Below are 24,288 nucleotides of genomic sequence, written 5' to 3'. Positions count from 1 at the left end.
TTTACTATGTGTATTAAGAATTGTAATGCAAAAAAAAAAAAAAAAAAAAAAAGAAGGGCTTTCTCCAGTATTTGTTTACTACCTTCAGGGAGCTGCATTACACATGCATTTTCACAGCAATTAAGGAATACTGGAAGTTACTATGAATATATTCACAGACTTCAAAATCAACAATAACTATTTTTGGGGGGTCAGGGTCTCAAGCCAAAATATTTTTCTAGAAAACTGGAAAAATGCTTGACTTTCATGAAACAAGAGAAAATCTCTGTTATTCATTAGGAATCTGAATATTAATGAAAATGTAGGTCCTATTTCTATGCTTATTTTTTTTAAATATGTCCAAAAGTCACTGAGTCCACAAGTTACACCATTTCATAAATTTAATTCTAAAGGACAACACTAAAACTGTAGTTCAATAGTCATGACAAAATCAGAAATATGACTAAAACAAAAAACAAAACTTACATCCTGAAAGAACTGTAATTCCATAAACATTCTGCTCAATTTGTCCGAATGTAAGAATGTTGCAAGTAAGCTGAAGATTTGGTGAAACTACATTTGTAAAGGTAACACTGGCTGCTGTTCTGTTTATGATGGTATATTGTTCCTTAGGAACAGTTAGATGGTTTGTTTTCCAGATAATGTAATTAGCATTTACATGAAAATAATCCATACATTTTTCCTTTAGCACACAAACTGCAGTGAAATTAGAGCCACGTTCTATTATTGGAGATTCAGGGTTGATGTGACCACAGGGATCCAGAAGTTCACCTGAAAGAAGGAACAAAATTTTTTAAAACATAAAAATAAACTGGGCAAAAGATGTAGTTCACTGGTAGAGTGCTTTTCTAGCATGTTTAAGGGCATAGGTTTGGTCCCCAGAACTGTTAAAAAAAAAGAAAGAAAGAAAGAAAAAAGTTTTTCTGGTACAAAATGGTTTCTGGCTGGTGTCACTCAATGTGATTCCTTGAATTTTCACTAAAATATTCCCTAAAAAAAAGAAACACAACTAAAAATGTGGTCTGAATTTAATACCTAAATTTGTAAAGAAATACACAAATTACCAAACCGGATTAAGAAAATTTATACATGCTTCAGCTCATATTATAATAGCCGAGCTTTTTCTGACTGACTGCAGCTTGACTCATATTTGTCCACCATCTGTCCTGTTCCTTGATTTGAACAGATCTTAATTAATTCTGCCTATCTCCAGAAGATAGGCAATGGTAGTCTCCTTTCTCCAGTTCTGAATGCTGCTGGGAGAAAGAGTGGTATAGATGGGGTACAGAAAGACAGAAACATATTATCCATGTAGCAAAATGTGGTCAAAAAAAGGAAATAGTAAGGGGGCAACAAAAACAGAATAGAACTAGATGACCAAATATATTAGTTTTAACAATAAATGTAGGGAATAGAATTTCCTATTTCTTTTAGCAATTCTTATTAGTCTTAATAAATGTATTAGAAATTTAATAAATTACATTTATTTACATGTGTTAGAAATCTATTAGTTTTAAATTAATGGGATAAGATTTCCTACTAAAAAACAAAAAATTAGATTGGGTCAAAAAATAAAATGTGCCAGCTATGGCAGCACACACCTGTTATCTCAACTACTTGGAAGGCTAAAGCAGGGATTGCAAGTTTGAAGTCAGCCTAGGCAACTTAGTGAGATCTGTGTCAATAAAAATAAAATAAAAGGGCTGGGGATATAGCTTAGTGGTAAAGCACTTGCTTACCATGCATGAGGCCCTGGGTTCAATCCCTAGTGTCAAGAGAAAAAAAACAAAAACAAAAACAAAAAACCAACTAAAAATTCTGTTGAAAGATTAGAATAGGCTAAAACTAATAAAACAAATTTGCAATGGAGAAAGTATCTATGTATCTATTTAGGTTTTTTCCTCCTTTCTTCTTTTTCTTAAAACAGTGCTGGGGATCAAACTTAGGGCCTTACAACATACACAATTCATGTGAAAATAATCTGAGAATATTTGTTCATTACTAGCTTAACATGAAACATTGCTATATAACAGAGCCACTAGTTAGACCATGTCTACTTCAGGTACTTTTTAAAATAAAGTGTATTTTATTCAATCATTTTTATAATATTATACCATAACTATCCTTTTTATAATGCTTACTGTGAGCTGGGCACTAGCCTATCTCCACAACAAACCTAGAGTTAAGGATCATTATTTTCTCTATCTTATAGACAGGAAAATTTGAGGCACAGATTAAATGAGTAGTCAAACTACTATATCTCTTAAGATGGAGAACTGGGGTGGTAACATGATGAGACACAGGTAACCAAGAAAAGAAGCAGGAGGGCAATGAGCATGTGCAGGATTAGAAGCCACATCCTAAAATAAATGACTAGGATAACTGGCTAAGTTTAGTTTGGGAAAGAGGGCCTAGAGACACAGAAAAGTGGTCCTTCAATACTTGAAAAGCTGAACTGTTGGGAGAGAAAACAGGTATATTCTAAATAAATAATTAATGGGGAAAATACAAAAAAGAAATTTGGGTTCAAGAATAAGAGAAGTTATGAACTGGGGATACAGCTCAGTTGGTAGAGTGCTTGCTTCACATGTACAAGGTCATGGGTTCAATCCTCAGCACCATCAAAACAACAAAAAAGAATAAGGAAGGTTAAATTGGATGTAATGGTGCTTGCCTGTAATCCCAGCTACTTGGGAGGCTGAGTCAGGAGGAACACAAATTCAAGGCCAACCTGAGCAACTTATAGAGTCCTGTCTCAAAAACTAAAAAGGGCTATGATGTAGCTCAGCAAGTGGTAAAGTAACACTGGGATCAATCCCCAATACTGCAAAACAAAAACTCAACAATAAGGAAAGTTAGCTGAGGGTATAGCTCAGTGACACAGTGCTTGCTTAGCATGTGCGAGACCCCGGGTTTAATCCTCAGCACCACCATGTTAAAAAAAAAAAAAAAATGAAAGGCCTTTCTAAGAAAGAAAGATTTTCCACATAAACTTTCTGTCCCCAAAGCAGTTGTATTGATATGATTTGGAGAGGGTCTGATTTCTGATTTAAAGCAAGCTTTCTTAAACTATCTTGATGAAAGATCAGTATTTCCTTTATTCAATCCATCACAGACTACACTTTTTGTTTGCTACGTTCACTAATCCTGTGCTGGGATGTCATGGCTACACCAAATTGTTAAAAGAGTTTCTAAATGTATGTTCATTATTTCTGCATTTATCTCACTATGGACCAGTAATGACCAGTTCTCAGATGGGCATCAGGCTATGAACTATAATTTAAATAGTACTATTTCAGCTATCTCTTTATTATAGTAATACAACCACACTACTCAGAGACACTTTTGGCAATTAAAGAGTGAAGTGCTAAGATTTAACATATTTTTCTCCTTTTCTTTTGCTCTCCCCACCTTAAAGTTACTGGAAAATAACTAAATAACATTTATGATTACTGAATGAGAACTTACATAAAACAAATCATCAAGAATATTTTTTATTTATTTAAATCATTTTAAGGCAACATTATACACTCAATAACACTAGAAAGAATAAAGACATAAGCATAATAATGTATTATTGAACATAAGCTTAATTATATAAGTATATAAAAACACATAAACCTAATTTGTGGAGATAGAATGTAGGGCATTTCATTAACCTTACCTATAGATTCAGTTGTGAGGAAAATAAGCAAAGCTTTCACTAGCCAAATCTGCAACATCAACATCTTGCACAGATATTTCTGTAACACACACATTTAATATTATTTTTAATATTTTTATATACACATAGTTTAAAACAATTTTTTTTTGTTTCCATTGTGTAATTGTTTTCTAACTGGTGGTAAAACTCTTATGAGAATGCAGAAAGCTAGTCTTCAAGATATTTTTCTTTATTTCTGCTTAAGTTATTACATAAAATGACTGAAAAACATAATTTATACTTTCAGCTTAAGAGACCAATCCTGTTTCTGTATTTTATGAAGTCTAACACATCAGTAACTGAGATTAAGAACTTCAGAGACACAATTTCTTCAAGGCAAAACCCACTATTAGTAACCTTAAAAGACACTTAACAAGTGAAAAAAGAGTTTATAATTTATAACGTGACCAAAAATATTCCCTAATATATGAAAAATGGCTATAAATCACTAGAAAATTCTTACACCTACTAGAAAAACAAGCAAAAATATTTGAAAGGCAGTATATAGGAAAGGAAATATAAGTAAACAAAATGTATGAAAGATACTTTCAAACTCACTGGAAATGAGGGATGAAAATTAAAAATACCCAGATAAGAATGAAAAATTACGCAGCCACTTTATCAAGTTAAAAGCACACTCTAAGACTTGAAATTTCTACTTCTAAGAATGTACCTAGAAAAATTAAAATACATGTCTACATGAAGACATAATTAAGTGTTCATAGCTTTATTCATAATTGTCTCAAACTGGAAGTAACCCAGAACAGTATTCAGCAATAAATGGGAATGCATTAGCTGTTGAGAGCCACAGCCAAAGGGGCCCCAGCAAACTTCCAGCTGCCAGCAAACTTCCAGCTGGCAGCTGATGATTGGCTCACAGCGGCCCCAGCAACATCTAGCTGATTGGCTCCTCTGTGGTGATGTTCATTGGGCTGTTTCCCTGCCCTTCAGACTGCCAGCTGATGATTGGCTCACAGTGGCCCCAGCAACATCTAGCTGATTGGCTCCTCTGCGGTGATGTTCATTGGGCTGTTTCCCTGCCCTTCAGACTGCCAGCTGATGATTGGCTCACAGCGGCCCCAGCAACATCTAGCTGATTGACTCCTCCACAGAGCTGCTCATTGGGGGACTTCTTTGGCTCCACCCATGCAACCCAGCCAATCGGCCTCAAGAGCAGGAGGATTGTGGGAGGTGGTGAGGCTTGTGTGGGTGAGAGGCTTGTGAAAGCCGGTGGTGGCAGTTGGGCTCTGAGGGTTTTTTCCTGAGGAGCTGTTTTGTTTGGTGTTTGTAGTTCTAAAAATAAAGTTAGTTTCTTTTGACAAGTGGCTCCTGAATTGTGCCCAGCCAGACTGTGGCAATTAGCAATACATGCAATAGTATGAATGAAGCTCAAAAGCATTATGCTGAATAAAAGAAGCCAGATACAAAAGGCTGTACTATATAATTCTATCTATAGTAAATTCTAGAAGTAGCAAAACTAAGGTGACAGGTGGCAGATCAGGGGTTTCCTGCACTGAAGTAGAGAAGGGACAAAATAAACTTTTTTGAGTGATAGAAATACTCTATGTCATGATTATAGTGATGGCTATAAGATGCTATACATTGGCCAAAATTCATTGAATTGTGTCAAGAACTGCAAAGGTTCTGAGGTGAGATTTTTACCTTACATTTGAGCTAACAAGTTAGCCTGCCAGAGTTTCAGGGATACTGGCAAAAGATGAGACTTCTTAAGTCAGAGACATAAGACTTTATTACTCTTAACAACAGCAGTCATCAGAGTACTTTTTAAAGTGCAGTACTTTTTAATGTGCCAGATATTGGAGCCCCAATTCCCACAGGGTATTGTGAAGAGTCAGGTGGCACCTTACAGGAGAAAGACCAAGCTTATAAGAAACTCAAATCTTTAAAAAATGAGCAGGAAACATGCTTGATATTTACTCTGGAGGGAGACATTAACTCTGTCTTCTAATGCTATAAGAAAACCTGCCCCCCCCCCCCCCCCCCCCCGCTTTGCAATACAGGGAGACACCAATTCTATCTTCCAATAAACTTGAAAAGATAGTTCAGAAAAAAAGGCAGTCAGGGCTTTTGCTTAGAAGACTGCAGAAATGCAAAAGACTCATGGGTTTCCTATCAAATTGTACACCAGGAATTGGTAAATTTTGCTATTTATAAATTAGACCTCAATTATAACCAAACAAAAGCTACACAAACAAGATTTAGAGCCAAATGAAACCAATGCTTAATTCTTCCAAAGATATATAGAAGAACATTCCCTATCAGTAAAGATTGGGGGTCTAGCCTCAATAGCAAAGCATATGCTTAATATGCCTGTAGGTTCTGGGTTCAATCCCTACCACCAAAAAGAAAAAGAAAAAAAAAAAGATACATTGTGGTATATTTTTTCAAGTAACTGAGTAATGACAATAACAAAGAATTATTTGCAAGTACACACAGCACGTATGAATCTCATGTATAAATCTCACGTATAATACAGAATGAAATAGACCAGACATTTGAAAAGGTACACCCTACATGATTGCCCTTATATTAAGTTCAAAACAACCAAAATTTAACTTTTGGTGATAGAGGTCAAAGAGCAGCTATTTTTATGTACGGAAAAGGACAAAAGGGAACATTCTCGGGTGTGGAGCAGGTTCTGTATTTTGACCTGGACAAGGTTACGAACTCATTGGGTTGTATGCTCATGAGGTCTAGACTTTACTACATATGAAAGTAAACAAAAACAAACCAAAAACGATCTCTATACCATTCTTACCTATATAATATTGACAAAAACATAAATTCCAGAAAGTTATCAACATTGTTGTGAGACTAAAAAATAAAGGCCTCATTAGACACTTGCAGGTTACAGCACAAATTAATTTAGATCCTTAATAAATCGTACACTTAAAACTAAATATTTATTGTTTGTAAATTAGATCTTAATTAAAAACAAAGATGGCTGTACCCAGATAAGGTGCATAGCCATATAAAGCATACTGCAATATCAGTTAAAAATTAATACATACACATTTATTTCTAGTTATTTTATCTTTCAGATATGAGCAAAACAACACATGTATAAGGTTATTCACTGCAGCACTCTTTTCAACAGTAAAGGGTTGAAATAACCTAAAATTTTTTGATAGGCCACTAAATTATGGTATGCCTAAACACTGTATACATGTAGTCATTAAAAAAAAAAAAAAAATTCTAGGCAGGGCACAGTTGAGTGTGCCTGTAATTCCAGCTACTTGGAAGGCTGAGGCCTTAAGCAACTTAGTAAGAACCTGTCTTAAAAAAAAAAAAAAAAAAAAAAAAAAGGGCTGAGAATATAGTTCACTGGTAAAATACCCCTGGGTTCAATCCCCATTAGTACCCCCCCAAATCCTGTGTTATAGATATATAACATAATCTAAAGTATATTGTTAAGGCACAGAATGTATATCTGCTATTGTTTGTCAGTAAACAAAATTAAAAAGAAAACAAAATATACTCATTTCATTATTTATGAATAAAATATTTCTAGAAGGGATAAAAATTTAATGTTGGCTGTGACTGAGAAACTGGGGTGGGAGGGAAACTCTCTACTTTCTTTGGAATTTTTCAATGATGTACCAATTTTACTTTAGTACTTATACAAAAATACAGTTTGGGCTGGGAATGTAGCTTAGTGGTACAGTACTTGCGTAGCATGTGCAAGGCCTTACTTTCAAGTTATAAAACATACAATTTAAATAAAAAAGAATGTGTAAACTTTTTTTCCTAAGTAAAACTACGGACTTTTTGATTGGTGCTTCACAGTATTACACTTAGAACAGAGTATTCTTTTATTAAATATATAGTTCTAGGGGCTTGTTGTGGCTTAGTAGTAGAGCACTCACCTAGCATGCGTAAGGCCCTGGGTTGGATCCTCAGCACAATATAAAAATAAATAAAATAAAGGTATTGTGTACAACTACAACTAAAAAAATAAATATTTTTAAAAATTATAGTTCTAACTTGACTATGTATTTCCTAACCATGTAAATCACTTTGTACAAAACAGATAATGAACTGTTTAGACCACATTAGGAGAGGTATAAAAGAATTAAGTTGCAGAGGCCATTTTCTTCCACCTGTTTCTTCCCTTACTCCCCAACTTTAAAAAGTCTAACTTAGGAATGGGGACACAGTTCAGTGGCAGTGCACATGTCAACATGTGCAAGGCCCTGAAACTGATTCCATGCAAGGTTAAAAAAAAAAAAAAGGTGGTGGGGGGAGCACTTTAAATAGCCCCATACTAGAAAATTCTACCACAATGTTTAACTGCTCATGAAATCAGAAAACAAAGAAAATATGTGTGGTAATGTGAACCTGACCACTCATTCCACCAAATACCTCGGCTAACATTGTAAAGATTTCTCTACAGTTCTGGAAAACTGTCAATCTTTCTATTGATGTACCATATTCTTATAATGAAATTCAAAACAAAATATTTATGATTATAGTGTAAATATTTATGATTACTTCAAAGCACTCATTTAACTGAGCAGTGCGTGAGACACAAGTAAAAGGACACAAGCAAAGAGGGGATTCATATTTGCAGTTATAGCACAAAGTACCGTTTCCTAATTTTAAAGATTATTATTGAGATGCGAGAGGGAACATCTATTAAAGCACTTGATTTCATATATAATTCTAAGAGATGGAGATAATAGCAGCACTTTATAAAATATATGCAATACAGTTAACTTTATTTGGGAGCTCATCTTGTTTTAAAATTGACAGAACTAACAATATTCTGCTTATTTTTCCCTTTCATTTTATTGACAGTAAACACTCAATTTAAAATTCTATTAATGGTACTACCCTCTCCTCACTTCCTGTATAATTTTCTATGCATATATTGCAACAATCCTGCATACATTTATTTTCCTTATAATCTGCACATCTATAAAGCCAAATCATGACTTGTAGACAGACAAAGCAAAGAAATGAGTGATTCTTCTATGACAGTAGTTCTTCAACCATGGTAGTTCAACATAACAGTGTTAAAAGTAGCTATGAAATATATCATAAGTAATTTGCTACTATTAATGTTAAAGTAACAAAGTTTATGAATGACATTTAAAAAATTAGAATATGAGATAACTGTTATAATTGTTTATTCTCATTTACTTTGATTTCCATGGATTTTCTTAGGTAGGAGGAAAAGTGTAGAGATACAATTGATGAATATTTAGTAGTTGTGACTCCTTATAAATTATTTTTATTGCCCATAATTGTGACTTTTGTTATTTTCTTTTTCTTAAAAATAGAACTCAAGAACAAAGAAAAACCATGAAAAGATGCATCAGAATTACATTACACATGAGGAGGAATATCAATGTGAATTTTGTTACCATGGTAAAATTACTACTATAATTATAAAATAAAAAGCAAAACTGTTCGTGAGGCACTGGGTTCGATTCTCAACACCACATAAAAATAAAAATAAATATATTGTGTCCACCTAAAACTGAAAAATAAATATTAAAAAAAAGCAAAACCATGTATTGAGTATTAAGTTGAACAGGGATTAGGATGAGGAAAATTTCTGTTATCTTTTACAGTACATTGTTAATTTAAATAAATTTGCAAAATGCTGATCATATCTACATTAAATAATTAAACTAATTACTTAAAATGATATACCCTCAGCTCTATTTCACTAGAACCAATTATGAGTTCATTAACACTTGGATACTATTTTACCTTACACAAAATACTTTCACATAAAATATTTTACTTGATTCTCCTACTATCCTAGGGAATCAGGTGGGTAGGAAAGAGATTATTTACTGGAATTTTGCAAAGAAAAGACAAAAGTTCAGATGAGACAAATTACTTACCCCAAATCACAAAATTAGTAAGTGAAGGAACAGGAATTTGAAACTAAGTCTTCTGCCTCCAAATGTCATGTTCTTTCTATTGGGTTTTGCTGTAAAGAGAGAACAGCCTTATTCAGAAAGCCAACATATTGGTAACATTTATTATACATGTGCTTCTAAAATCCTTATCTGCTATTAGGTTTTCAGGTTTGCATAAAGTATTCCATTTTAGAGACCTTCTGAACTTCAGAATAAAATAATCTCAAAAACACTTGTGTAAGAATATTAAATAGCCTAGGGTTTTTTTTTTTTTTTTTTTTTTTACCGTTTTCTTTCTTTCTTTTTTTTTTTTTTTTCTTTTTTAAGACAGGGTTTTGCCATGTTGCTCAGGCTGGCCAGAAACTACTGGGCTCAAGTGATCCTTCTGTCACAGTTTCAGAGAAATTGGGACCACATCAGCCCAGTAGTATGTTTAGATACACACTTGCAAACACTAAGGCTCACTTACACTTAATTCCAAATTCCTTAATATCTATGGAATACCACAGAAATGTGAAAGGGATGCTTTGCTGAATTCAACGAAAGCAGCAAGGCAGTACTTTGACAGAATCCTAACTTTTTTGTCTTTTGATAGCACTAAATTAAAACTGCTGATTTTCCAAATGCCAATGTATTCTATGCATGAAGACACAAATTCATTTTAAGGTTTGCTCAGTGCTAGGTTAAATTCTAGCATGAGTAGTGATGGCTCCTTTTTTGAAATACAGTTAAGTTAAAACTTGGGCAAAGAATGGAATCCTCCATCATTGTTTAAAACACATTAAGCCTTTGATATAATTTAATAATACAAGAAACCATATTTATAATATTTTTAAAATTTTAAGTGAAAAGCAGAAAAATGCCAGGTGGAAATGCCCTGTAATTCTACCAAATAGCCTTGCAAAAATTTCTATGAATACATTATAATTTTATATTGTTTAAATATATACTTTTATACTTTACAAAGATAGGATCACAAGTGATAAATATTCTATTACTTGCTTTTTTCACTTAACACTATATATTGCACATCTATATTAATACAAAGATTAATTCCTGCCAGGTGCAGTGGTACTCACCTATAACCCCAGCAACTCATAAGACCAAGGCAGGAGGATCTACAAATTCAAGACCAATCTTAGCAACTTAGGGAGACACTGCCTCAAAATAAAAATAAAAAGGACTGGGGATATTACTTGGTGGTAGAGTACCCCTGGGTTCAATTCCCAGGTCTGGGGGAAAGAAAATTCTTATAGCCTTTGCTCAAATTCCCCCTAATATAGAGATCTTCCCTGATGACAATGTATTGCTTATTTTGGCTCTTTTCCTATTTTAGTCTCCATAAACTTAAGACCTACTATGCAGGATGGCAAATATTCTATGTAAAGGGTCAGATAATAAATTTTAGATTTAGTGTGCAACTAGGCAACTTTGCTACTGGAGTGCAAAATCGGTCATAGTTAATATGCAAACAAGTAGGCATGGCTGTTTCCATATAACTTTATAGACTGCAAGCTGGGTTTGGTCCACAGGCCAGTTTACCAACCTCTGTTCTAGAATAACATATAGTGTACTTATTTTGCTTAATGTTTGTTATGGGTTTAATCACATTCCCCTAAAGATATGTTGAAGTCCTAACTCCCAATATCTTAAAATGTGACCCATTTGGCAATAAAGCCATGGCAGATGTAATTAGTTAAGATGTCATACTGGAATAGGATGGGCTCTTAGTATGCCATGACTGCTGTCCTTTTAAGAAGAGAAAGACACACAGAAAAATGTCACGTGACAAAAAAAGGCAGAGACTGGAATGATGCTGCTGCAAGCTAAGAAAGCTATAACCAGAAGCTAGGAAGAGGTAAATGCTTCTTTCTAGACTCATGATTTCTATATTCTAGAACCTTGAGAGGATAAATTTCTGTTTCTTTAAGCTACCCAGTTTGTGGTAGTTTGTTACAGTAGCCCTAGGAAATTAATACATTGTCTATATTACCAAAACAGAATGTAAGCATATAAGGTAGAAATTTTGTCTATTTTGTTCCCTGCTATATTCCTAGAATCTAGAATCATACTTAGCATAGAAAGCACTTGACATATATCAGATGAAGAAACACTTCCATTTTTGAATATGTATATTCAAAATTTACTGTAATTTAGTGCTGAGTCTTTGTAAGGACAGATGGTTTAATTTTGGGGGAGGAAATACCAGGAGTGGAATTGCTAGGTCATTTGGTTAAGTGTGTATTCAGCTATATAATCTCTTTGGTGATATATCTGTTCAAATAGTCTATTTTTTAAATAGGTTTCTTGTTTTCTTATTACTAAATTTTGAAAGTTTTAAAAATATATTCTGAATGCAAGGCCTTTGTTAGAAAATTTATTTGCACATAATTTTTTCCCTGCGGTTTAGTCATCTTCTTAATATTGTTTTTTGAAGAGCAGAAGGTCTGATTTAATGAAGTCTATTTTAATGGACTCTGCTTTTAGTGTTGTATTTAAGAAATATTTTCTAAAAGTCACAAGGTTTTCTTTCTCTTGTTTTCTTCTCCAAGTTTTAGGTTTTATGTTTAGGTCTTTGAATCATTTGAATTAATATTTATACAGGGCATGAAGCAGAAATCTAATTCATTTTGTAATATGAATAACCAATTATTTTAGCACCATTTTTTGAAAATGCTATTCCTTCTTAAGAGAACTGCCTTTTGCACCTTTGAAAAAAATTAGTTGTTTATATATATGTAGATTTATTTGTGCTTTTTCATTTCTAGGAGCGGGCAAATTTTTATGTAAAGGGATAGAAAGTAAATATTTTTGGCTTTGAGGGCCATGAGGTTTCTGCTAGAATTGCCAATCTACTGTTGTGACACAAAAGTAGCCAAGATAATAAATGGGGATTGCTGTGTTATTATACTTTATAAAAATAGGAGGTGAGCTACAGTTTGCCAAATCTTGTTCTGTTCCATTAATCTATTTACTTATCTTTATGCAACTACTATACTGTCTTGATAATTATAGCTTTACAAGTCTTGAAATCAGTGTTTTGTGGGCACTTTAAAAAAAATCAGCTATCATGCCTTTCTTTATTCTTTTGCATGAAAGGTCTTTTTATGCCTCTGGCTGTGTATAGGATTTATATGTTATCAATTTGATTGAGCAACTGAGCAACCTTTTTGTGATGCCCCTTAGCATAGTTTTCATCATGTTTCTTACACTTGAAGTTTGTTGAGCTTTTTAGAGATGATATCTGGGGCTAATTATATTCCTTCTATTGGGGTAAGACTTTTTTGTATATTCTCCCTAATATCCCAGGAACCAATATGTTTTCTAACCTGGCTGGTAAGAACAGGTACTATTTCAGACTTTGTGAGAATGTCAGGCTTTGTTACTTCTAATTCTTTTTTTTTTTTTTCCAGTTTTTTTCCCCTGGTCCTTCAGTAGTTTCTTTATATGCTCACATTGATCATTAATCAGCTGAATAGTTGAAAGGGACCTCTGAACCTTTCCAAAGTTCTCTGTAGTGTCCTCTTTTCTTTATTATTTTGTTCTATTGACTCTACTAACCACTTTTGCCTCCCCAGACACATCCTTCAAATTAATAGTATCCAATAGTCTCAGTCTTGGATTTCCTACCTGTGTCATAGCTTAAAATGTCTCAATGCAGTGAGCAAGGGCAACTGCAGGGTTCACCTCATTTGTTTCTCATCTCTCAAGATCACTGTCTTGGTTGGCCTGTAATCCTAGATAATTTAGGTGGCTGAGGCAGGATTGCAAATTCAAAGCCAGTCCAAGTAACTCAGTGAGGCCCCTGGCAATTGAGACCTTGTCTCAAAAAATAAAAAGGGCTGCGGGGCTGGGGTTGTAGCTCAGTGGTAGAGTGCTTGCCTAGTACATGTGGGGCACTGGGTTCGATCCTCAGCATCTCATAAAAATAAATAAATAAATAAACAAAAGTATTGTGTCAATTTACCACTAAAAATTTTAAAAAGTGTATGTGTGTGTGGGGGGGCCACACTGGGGATGTGGTTCAGTGGTTAAGAGGCCCTGGGTTCAATTCCCAAAACCAAATAAATCAACGTCATTATATTTCATCATCTGATGTTCAGTCTTTTTTTAATACATATATAAAATAAAAACCATATATATATATATATATATATTTATATTTATATGTGTTTTTTGGTTGTGTCAGGTATAGGAGTAAATCCACTGCTTGTTATTCCATCTTGGTCAGAAATGTAAGTTGCACATACATTGGATACCAAATAAATAAAAATTACATAACAAAAGTATTATCAAAATTATTATGAACATTTGTGTGAAAAAGCCTCAATACATTTGAAAACAAAACCAAAATGTAAACACTAACAAGTACTTAGCTTAAAAATGTAAGCATATAAACCTATAGCAATGGTTTTCCACTCCATGGTTTCAGTTACCTATAGTCAATCAAGGTCTGAAAATATCAAATAGAAATTCCAGAAGTAAAAAATTCCTAAGTTTGAAATAACTTAATATAGTATATTATTAATATGTTCTACCTTATTATTAGTTATTGTTGTTGATTTCTTCTTGAGCCTAATATATATATTTTTTATACATGCATATTCATAAATATGCATGTATAAAAATATAGCATTTATGGGTTTAGTACTATTCATGGTTTCAGATGTCCTTGAAACATCTTGGATTATAGCCTCTATAGACAGAAACAGACTACCATAGTTCAAAATGAAAAAGATATTATTGTTACTATATTAATAGATTAAAGAAGAAAAACAACACATCATTCTAACAGTTGCTTGAAAAGCATCTGGTAATAGTCAATAACTGTTAACCTAAAATTTAAAAATAATAACAAAGCATCAGAAAAATAAGAACTTTTTGTCTCTTTTGAGACTATCATTTTAATAAATATGAGCAGGGAATCTGAACCAGATTGCCTGTATTCTGATCTCAGACCCTCATCTTAGAAAAGTTATATAATATTCCTCACTTTTTTTTCCTTGTCTATAAAAATGGATATAACATCACTACCTACTTACCACCTAGGAATGCTGTAAAGATTAATCAACACTCAATAAAGGTAACAGCTACCAGTAGTACAGACCTTGCTGTTGCTGCTTTAAGTACTACTATAACAAACCTACAGTAAGCATTCATAGGTTTAAAGGTAAAAATTGGAAGATTCCTATTAAAGATTCAGACAAGATGATTTGAGTCACATTTGTTCAACACTGATCTAGAAGGGGGAACCAAAAATAAATAAGATAAAATGTAAAAGGAAAAAAATTGTAGGTAAGATTGTCTATCAACAATGAGAAAATGATAAACTACTAGAATTATTGAGTTTAACTTAGTATTGAACAAAAGATTATCAAAAATTACAGCTTCCCTATACATCAATAATAACCAATTAGAAATTATAATAGGAAAAAATCCTCATAAAAGCCCCCCAAACCATAATATTTAGAGAAAATATAATCAGAACTATCAAAGAACTTTATGGAGACAACTATAAAATCTTACTAAAAGGTGCATTAATAATGTCTAAGATCTTTATGTAAAAGGTTGGCATGCTAGGGATTTAGCTCAAGTGGTAGAGTGCTTGCCTAGCATTCATGAGGTTCTGAATTGGATCCCCAGTACCACTCTTTCTCTCTCACACATAAAGACTCAAATAATCAAATTAATATATAAATGCAATACAATTTTAACCCAAATAGCAAAGGAGTTTTCCTAGGGAATTTTGCAAACCAACTTAAAATTTCATATAAAAAATTTTAAAATAGCCAAAAGCCAATTCGCCAAAAGTATAAAGAGACTATTTGCTGTACCATCATCCATTAAGTCACACTGGTAGAATAATTAAAACATGACTAGTACAGGAGAATACACAATGAAATTAATGGCACAAAATAAAAGACTCAAGGACATATACAAATTTATAGGCTGGGCACAATGGTGTGCCTATTGTTCCAGATACTCAGAAGGCTGAGGCAGGAGGACAGTTTAGGCCAGGAGTTTGAGGCCAGTGTAGCCCAGGAATTTGAGGCCAGTCTGGGCAACTTAGTGAGATCACATCTCAAAAACAAGAACCAAACACATATACATACACAAAGGAGAAATTTAATATCTGAAATATTTTAAAAGGCATCTTACATTAATGGGCTAAAAAGGACTGACTATTCAATAAATATTACTGGGACAACTGGTTCCACAAACAAAAACAATAACAAAGAGCCCTATTCCATCCAGTGCACACAACACTCCAGACTTATTACAGAACTAAGTACAAAAGCAAAATTATAAGTGTGCCAGAAGAGAATATGAAATGTATTAATGACCTCACAGTAGAGAAGGCCTTTTACAAATTACCTTTGACTGTTTTATTAGCCAAATGAAGAGGTTTCAAGTGTACTTTGATAAGCATCCAGGTTCTCAACATTGCTTAAGAAATAAAACATGACAAACTGGGTGTTGTGGCACATGCCTATAATCCCTGTGATTTGGGATGATGAAGCAGGAGAATCAAAAGTTTGAGGCCAGCCTGAGCAACTCAGCAGGAACTTATCTCAAAATAAAAAATAAAAAAAGGGCTGGGGATGTAGCTCAGTGGCAAAGTACCCCTTAGTTCCATCCCTAATACAACAAAAAAGGAAAGAAAGAAATTATAAATGTAATTGGATCCAAATAAATAATTCTTATAGTCAAGAAGTTCAAAGTTTAGAGTGAGAAAATTAGGGTAAGAGTTTTCTAGACAGAGAAAATAGCAAACACATGAGCTATAAATCATTGATTCTGATTGTCAATTAAGATTAGCAATGGTAAAATCCCAGGACACCAGTCTACCTGACCAGAGTTGTGCTATACAACATATAGCTCTGATGAGTTTACTTTAAACTAGGTGGTGGGATTGAGGGACATATAAAACAGAACACACAAATGAAAGAAATTATGCTACTCAGGAAGCAGGAGTATCCCAAATTCCAGGCCAGCCTGGGCAACTCAACAAGACTCTGTTTCAAAATAAAATTTAAAAAGGCATTGGGGATGTAGCTCAGTGGTAGAGCAGGGCCCTGCATTCAATCCCCAGTACTGCCAAAAACAAAAACAGAAAAAGACTGTGTGGAAGACACTGACATTAAACCCAATTCAGAAGTAACAATTAAGCCAATCTCCATTAGACCAAAGGATGAAACTGATTAATGAAGAGAAAATGAAAATTTTGAGGCAAAACAATTTTGAATTTATTGTGCTAAAGGGAATGAAGTTCTGCTCTGGATATGTATACATGAAGCTTTAAAGCAAAAATTAAAACAAACAAAAAACACCCCAATAATCTACACAACAGTCATATTAACAAAGTTCTCTTATTCATGATCAATCAGATAACTTATTTCTTATTAAATTTCACTAAAATATATCATATAGCCTGGAGGAGGGGGGATCTATAGCCTTGTGACAACTGTTTCTGGCTCCTGTGTAACTAAATGATATAGTTGAGTCTTATCTCTTTTACTGAATTCTCTGGCTATGAATAATAAAGTATTTGGCAGCTACTTTTAAAATGCCAGTTTATTTGAATACATGTCACTACAACTATTACCTGAAAAATAAATAATTTTAAGAATTCTGGCTTGGATCTTTTTAAAATTTCACCAGCATGTCACCATCTTGCATATTCTGCCTCTGACTCAAATCAATTTAAAAGGCCTAAAAACAGAACCTATATACATACATGTTCATGCACACACATATTGATACACACTTCTTTTTTTTTTAAATTACAGGGACTTACATTTTGTCCCCACCTATAAACAACTCACCCTATTCAATTGCCTGAGTCAGTATAGTCCTCTGTTCTCTTATTTGCCCATTATACTTTAGCTTTTCTCAGTTACAAGTTTGATCCAGATTTCTTTCACAATATCTTTCCCACTCATCTTTTTATCCTCTACCACAACCAATTTAATTTGGTCATCTCATTACTTATAACAACCTTCCTACTTCTAGTCTCTTTCCTTCCTCCCATTCTGAACATTGTCAGTGGATGAATCTTTCTAAAACACTACCTCTAAGCTGTCATTCATTCTTAAAAGCTTTTTAAAAGGTGAACAATTATGCCAAATATTTTAGCTACTTTAAGTACCTACTTTTTCCAGTTGATCTTTCCCAATATTCAAATCTCTGTTCTTAAAAAAAAAAGGGTGCTGGGTGTGGGGGGGGGCGGAGACTGTAGTTCAGTGACAAGAGTTTGCTTACTATGTGGGAGGTCCTGGGTTCCATCCCCAGCACCTCAAAACAGATAAATAAAATCCTTTCTTTAGACTTCTCCCTCAAGTTACTTCACCACTACACTTCCAGAGAGAACTGCAAGCAATCTGGCTTTTACTCCAATCATGCTGAAATTATTTTTGTAGTTTTCCAACTGCAAAACAAATATTGATGTTCCTCATTCTGTTTGGCCTCACATGTCATTCACAGTTTGGTCTTTCTTACCTTTCATTGTTCTCTCCTATCATCTCTAGATTCTGAGCTCAAGCCACAGCACTACTAGACTTCCTCTAACATACCTTTTTCTTTCAGTGTGTGTGCTTCTTTATATGTTATGCCCTGTCTCTACAATGCCTTCCTGACTCAGCTTTACTGTTTATAACTCAGATGGAACATCTCTTCTGTGGAATTTCCCCCATTTTCACAAACATCTTTGTTCCCAATGCACTTTTATATAGTTCCCTAAAAGGATTCATAACTTTGCACAATAATTATTTTACACATCTTGATATTTAACATCTTTCAAGTACTCACTAAACAACTAATAGTGGGTATTTATTTATTTATTTATCACTGTGCTGGGGATGGAACCCAAGGCCTTGCACATGCTACGCCAGCTCTCTATATAAGTGGCTACATTTTCAGCCCAAGAGTGGGTTTAACAGACCTATGGTACGGCCATATTATTCTACTCACTGTTACTCAAGTACCCCAAATGAAAAAGCATATGTATGGTTAAGAGATTCTGAAGCCACACTATCTAGATACAAATTTAGGATCTACCACTTATTAACTAGGCAAGGTAATTAACCCTTCTGTGTCTGGCTTTCCTTTTGTGTAAAAAAGATCCACCTATGAGGTAGAGGTTATGATATTTAAATACTTTATTAGGAGTAAAATGCCTACAATATATACCAGTAGGAAATAAGCATTAAATATGTATTGGCTATTGTAACTAATATACCTTAGTTATTTCTGACCCTTTTCACGTGAATAATCAACATTCACCCTAACATTTAACTGCAATGCCGATGTAATAGTCCTCTATTACATTCTTTAGGTTCCCATTCTACATTACGTCCTCTGTTTTATATTATAAATGGGCTCCCACTATTTTTCCTTTTATCCAAATCTTACCCAGGTTTCAAGGCTGAACTCCAGCAGATTCTTTGTTCATTCCAATTCTTAATTGATCACTCTTTAACTTAAATATCTGTAACATTTTCTATATCGCTCTATATTTAATTAAAACTGCTTTGCATCCATATAATTTTTCACATTGGTCAACCTAATTTTTTAAAACTCTTTGAAGGTCCTGATGACATATAGGCATCTTGTGAGTTCCTGTAGCAGGTAGTAACTGATGAGTTTTGTTGCATAAAATAATAAAGCTCAACAGAAATCTCAACTCTGATTACACTGTCTTTGCAATAAAAGAAATGGAGAAACCTGTGAGAACATTCCATGCTTCCCTAGGAGCCAAGATGCAAATACCAGGGAATTCTGACTGCCATTAAAATGAGAAGCTCTGAAATAGCTTCTAAGGGAAAAAACATGGCTACCTCTATAGAGGAGTTCTGGTTTAACATTTAAGCTCCCCAACCAAATTGTAGCACTGAACTCTCTGTGAGAAATCTGTCAACACAAGATGTTTGTAGCAAAGGATTTGGAGCCACACAGATAGTTTACAGAGGGACCCTGAGCCTGTTTCCTTGTCTATCAAGTAGATAGTTTAACACCTACTTCACAGGTATATAATAATCAAGATTCACCCAAACATTTAACTGAAATGCCAAATTCTCTTAAGAAAAAAAATTTAAATGAACTCAAAACACTGAAACTCATAAATAAAAATGAGAACATTTTGAGTTATATAAGAATATGCTTATTAGCTGGCAGCAATGTTTACAATGCTCTAAATTACCTATGAGAAACTTAAGTAATAGTATTATTAATACAGATATGAGATGAGGTAAATATTCTACTACAAAATTTATCTTTGACACTTCTTCTTAGTAATTTTTTTCTTCCACTTGTGATTAAAAACAAATGTCCAAATTATGCCCCAAAAGAAATATTTGGAAAGCACAGCCTAACTTAGTCTCAAGTTGGTTTTGTAAATGTAGTACTCCAGTTTATAGTTCAAAAATATTTCCAAATATGTATTAAAGTAAATTTAGGAAATCAAGATAATGGCGAACAGCTCATAAGATAGATCTGAGTCAGTAATTTCAAATTAAGAGTTGTTCCAACTTGAAGCTGGCAGTCACACACAGTCTAAAGGGTTTGTTTACAGCATGGAACAAACTAAACTAAATAATCTTTTAGAAGATTCATCCTGCCTTTCCAATAATAATTAATTATTTTAAAGCAGATAGTTGCTGAAATACAGCTATACAACTACACAAATAAAACCGAAAGAAGTTCCCTTTTAAAGAAAAAAAGGAAAAAGTGGTAAGCTTTATTTCTAACTTTAGTAAAGACCTTATTTTAAACCTGACATTTCTTTTTCAGTGTGAGGTTATGAATAAATGTTCAACCATAAAGAACAAAACCCTGCTACTTAGAAAAACCTTTAAATTTAGGGAAGAAAGGAAAAACTTTAAAGATGGATTTGTTCTTTAGGATACAGCGGCATATGGGATTTGTCAGAACGATACATAGAAAAGATAAAAATAAATGTCAATAATATGTATAACTATTGTAAACTTACAACAATGCTGATTGTTACAATTTAAGGTTGAAAAGAAGGATCCGGGAGAGAAATCAACCTCAGAGTAGGGAATGAAGGGTCAAGTACGGGGCTAAAGACATTTAAGGGAACTGGAAAAACGTGGGATCTGATAACTAGAGGTGGGATCTGATAACTAGAGGTGGGATCTGATAACTAGAGGTACGGTCACCAAGGGAGTTCTGGGCGGGAGCTTCGGAAGGGTGTGCCAGCCTGTGCGCCGAGTGTGTGCGTGATCGGGTTAAGGTCTGTACCTAAGATTGAGACATCTAGGTGACAAAGTTGGGGAAGTACAATTCGGAGGTGGGAGCAGGGAGACAGAGGAATGTGGGGATTTCCAGGCTGAGACTGACAAGTTCGGGACTCGCGCGCGTCCGGGTCCGCCTCTCTCGTGCAAGGCAGGCCCTTCGAGTGCCAGGTCGCCGGTCCGCGCCGACGAAGCCCCTACCCTCCCGCCACACCACCCTTCCTTCACCCCGCCCCGGCCCTCCTCACCTCAGGCCGCAGCGCCTCGATCCTCAGCGTTTCCACCGCGCGCGTCCCCCTCGACGCCAGGCCCTGCCGGACCCGTCAGCCTGGCGGGCGCAGTGCTCAGCTCAGCAGAGTCCAGAGGTCCTCCACAGCTCCGCGAGTCCCCTAGCTGCTCGCCGGAACCCGAGGTAGCACGCAGCTCCTTCCCAGCAGACGCGGCGCGCGGCCCTCCTCCCGCGCCAGGGCGCAGCGCTCCCCTAACCCCGCCTCGCGGCGCCCCCGCCGCGCCCCGCCCCGCACCCAGGGCCTGTACGCTGATTGGCTCCCGAGAGTCTCAGCGCACCCCAGCATTGGCCCAGAGGCCGCCGACAGCGAGGAGGCGGGACTGCAGGCGGCTGAGATTCCCGTAACGCGGCTCCCGGCATCCCGGATTCTGGTGGCTGTGCCTGTCTCTCCCAGACGAGATCGAAGGCGTCCCCCACCTCCCCTTTACGGGCGGAAAGAGCAGAATGTTCCATTTTTCCGTGGAATAACGGGGTCATGAACTGGAGGCGCGGTGCTGCCCGCGTCTCACCACCGTGCCTTCGGCCTCCCTTCGTGGCCTTTCCCGAGGGACTCAGAGCCGCGAGGGACTGCCTTGCTCCCTAGCGGACCCGGGAGGCGTGGGAGCGCCTTGGGGACTGTGAAGGGTTTGGTGGCAGTGACTGAACAGGAGATTGCCGCGGGTTGTGGTGGCGGCTTCGGTCCAAGTCTTGTAAACGACTTGTATAGTTTTTTTTTTTTTCTTTTTAAGTTAGTAAATGAGTTTGGGTATGATTTATCAGTGAATCCCAGAACTGGTAACCTGCCAAGAAATTAAGTGTTTTTTTGCGGTTTGTTCCTCCCAATCTGTGATAAAAAGAAACACCGAGTAAAAACCAATTTCAATGAATTCACCCCTACTCCCTGACCCTGCTGCCTGGAAAATGAATCTAAAGGCTCACGCTGATACACATATTTTTTTTTCCAAAGCAAGATGAGAAGCTTAAAAGATAAGGGGTGTGTCTGTAAAGAAATACAACATCAGTATCTACCTTGGAAGAATGGCAGGCCATAGAAAGACAATAATGGTTTCATGAACAAATTACACCCCTGAATTAACAATTACTAAAGTTATTCATTATGCTGAGGATTCAGATGGAATTAAACATCAAATTATGATATCTTAGTTGTTGAATAAATAATTTTTAAAAAACAGTGACATGTATCTATTAAAGGAGTCTCAGGTAAACTTGAGAATGATACTGCAACTCAAGTACTAATCTCTTGCTGCTCCTTATCGTCTTATATCTAACCTGCAGAAGGAGTCCAGATTATATTCCAGCTTTGCCCTTTATAGGTGTGTTTATTCTACGACAAACTATAAAAATTTGGAAAATTTACAAAGAGCTAGCAAACTATTTAGAGACAATATATAGTGATTAAGCTGTTATCAGACTGTCTAAATTTGAATCCTGGTGCTGCTGCTTCTTATCTCTGAGATTGGGCAAGAATTTTCAATTTCTTCATCTGCAAAATGAGGATAATGGTAACAAGCTAATAGGATTGTTCAAAGAATAAACATGATTAAAATACATGAAGTGCCTGGCACATGGTAAGTGCTCAATAAATATCAGCTGTTATCATTTTTCTCTGCTTTCTGTGTTAATGTTTCCCAATATTTTTTTTTATCATGATGAAAATGATATTTCTCAGGGTTTGGGGTGGAGAGAAGGGGATCAATACACAACCACACACTAGCCTACCTTGGTGCACTGGTTGGAAAAGTGAGGTTCTTTTGTGGGTTTTTAAAATATTGATTTAGCTTAGGCCCTGCTGCCAAGAAGCTCACATTTTGTGTGGGTGGCTAACGACCTAGGTTAAAATTACGAATCAATATTAAAGAGAATTTTCAGAACAACAAGACAGCAGGAAACATCTACTCTGCTGGACTTATATGACTTTGCAGACACCTCTATAAAGTATTGGCCCTGAAATGACTACCTTCAGATAAGAATTTATCATTAGAAAGCCCTGTTAAATGGAATGGAATAGAAGACACAGAGACAAACCACACAGATACAGTCATCTGATCCTTGACAAAGGTGCCAGAAACATGAACTGGAGAAAAGACAGCTTTTACACCCATGGTACTGGGAAAACTGGTTATCTATATGTAGAAGAATGAGACTAGATCCCTGTCTCTCACCCTGCAAAAGTCAATTCAAAATGGATCAAATACTTAGGAATTAGAACAGAAATTTTGTAACAGCAAGAAGAAAACATAGGGTAAATACTCCAACATGTAGCCATAGGCAATGATTTCTTCAATATGACCTCCTAAAGTTCAGGAAATAATACCAAGAATTAACAATTTTGATGGCATCAAATAATACCAAGAATTAACAAATTGGATGGCATCACAGCAAAGGAAACAAGTGTAAAGAGAGAAACTATAGAATGGGAGAAAATCTTTGCTAGCAACTTTTCTGACAGAGGATAAATTCAGAATACATGAAGAGCTACACACACACACACACACACACACACACACACGTTGAGAGCCACAGCCAAAGGGGCTCCAGCAAACTTCCAGCCGCCAGCAAACTTCCAGCTGCCAGCTGATTGGCTCCTCTGTGGTGATGCTCATTGGGCTGTTTCCCTGCCCTTTCAGACCACGGAGCTGCTCATTGGGGGACTTTTTTTGGCTCCGCCCACATGACCCAGCCAATCGGCCTCAAGAGCAGGAGGAGTGGGGGGGGGGGGTTGAGAGGCTTGTGGGAAGCCGGTGGTGGCAGTTGGGCTCTGGGGGAATTCCTGAAGAGCTTGTGTGGTGTGGTGTGTGTGTGTGTGTGTGTGTGTGTGTGTGTGTGTGTTTGTTCTAAAAATAAAGTTAGTTTCTGCTTGATAAGTGGCTCCTGAATTGTGCCCAGCCAGACTGCAGCACACACACACTCAGAGCCAATCAATAAGTGGGCAAATGAACTACAGATACATCTCAGAAGAAATAACAAATGGCGACAAATATACGAAACAATGTTCAATATCTTTAGCAATTAGGGAAATGCAAATCAAAACTACCCTGAGATTTTATCTTTCTCCATTGAAATAACAGCCATCAAGAATACAAACTACACCAGGCAGGGTGGTGCATGCCTATAATCCCAGCAACTCAGGTGGCTGAGGCAGGAAGATTA

At 35.7% G+C, this 24,288-nt stretch overlaps 1 protein-coding gene across 2 annotated transcripts in view; it reads right to left on the bottom strand.

Annotated features, from left to right (window-relative positions):
* Positions 1 to 21,347, bottom strand: part of IL6ST (interleukin 6 cytokine family signal transducer) — a 45,048-nt gene extending 23,701 nt beyond the window's left edge. Inside the window, exons 1-4 of one of the 2 annotated variants that reach the window (XM_081279699.1) lie at positions 21,098 to 21,347; positions 9,580 to 9,668; positions 3,665 to 3,743; positions 466 to 771 (exon numbers count right to left, since the gene is read on the bottom strand). In XM_081279699.1, coding sequence (XP_081135825.1) covers positions 466 to 771; positions 3,665 to 3,728 — 370 coding nt within the window. In that variant the 5' untranslated portion in view covers positions 3,729 to 3,743; positions 9,580 to 9,668; positions 21,098 to 21,347. The remainder of the gene's footprint in view (positions 1 to 465; positions 772 to 3,664; positions 3,744 to 9,579; positions 9,669 to 21,097) is intronic. The other variant, XM_081279700.1, reaches the window with a different exon arrangement.
* Positions 21,348 to 24,288: the final 2,941 nt, after the last annotated feature.

The sequence above is a fragment of the Spermophilus citellus genome, assembly GCF_964194105.1.
Source record: "Spermophilus citellus genome assembly, chromosome: 1".
Taxonomy (NCBI): domain Eukaryota; kingdom Metazoa; phylum Chordata; class Mammalia; order Rodentia; family Sciuridae; genus Spermophilus; species Spermophilus citellus.
The sequence above is the reverse complement of the archived record's forward strand: the minus strand, read 5'-3'. Positions and strand labels throughout refer to the sequence as shown.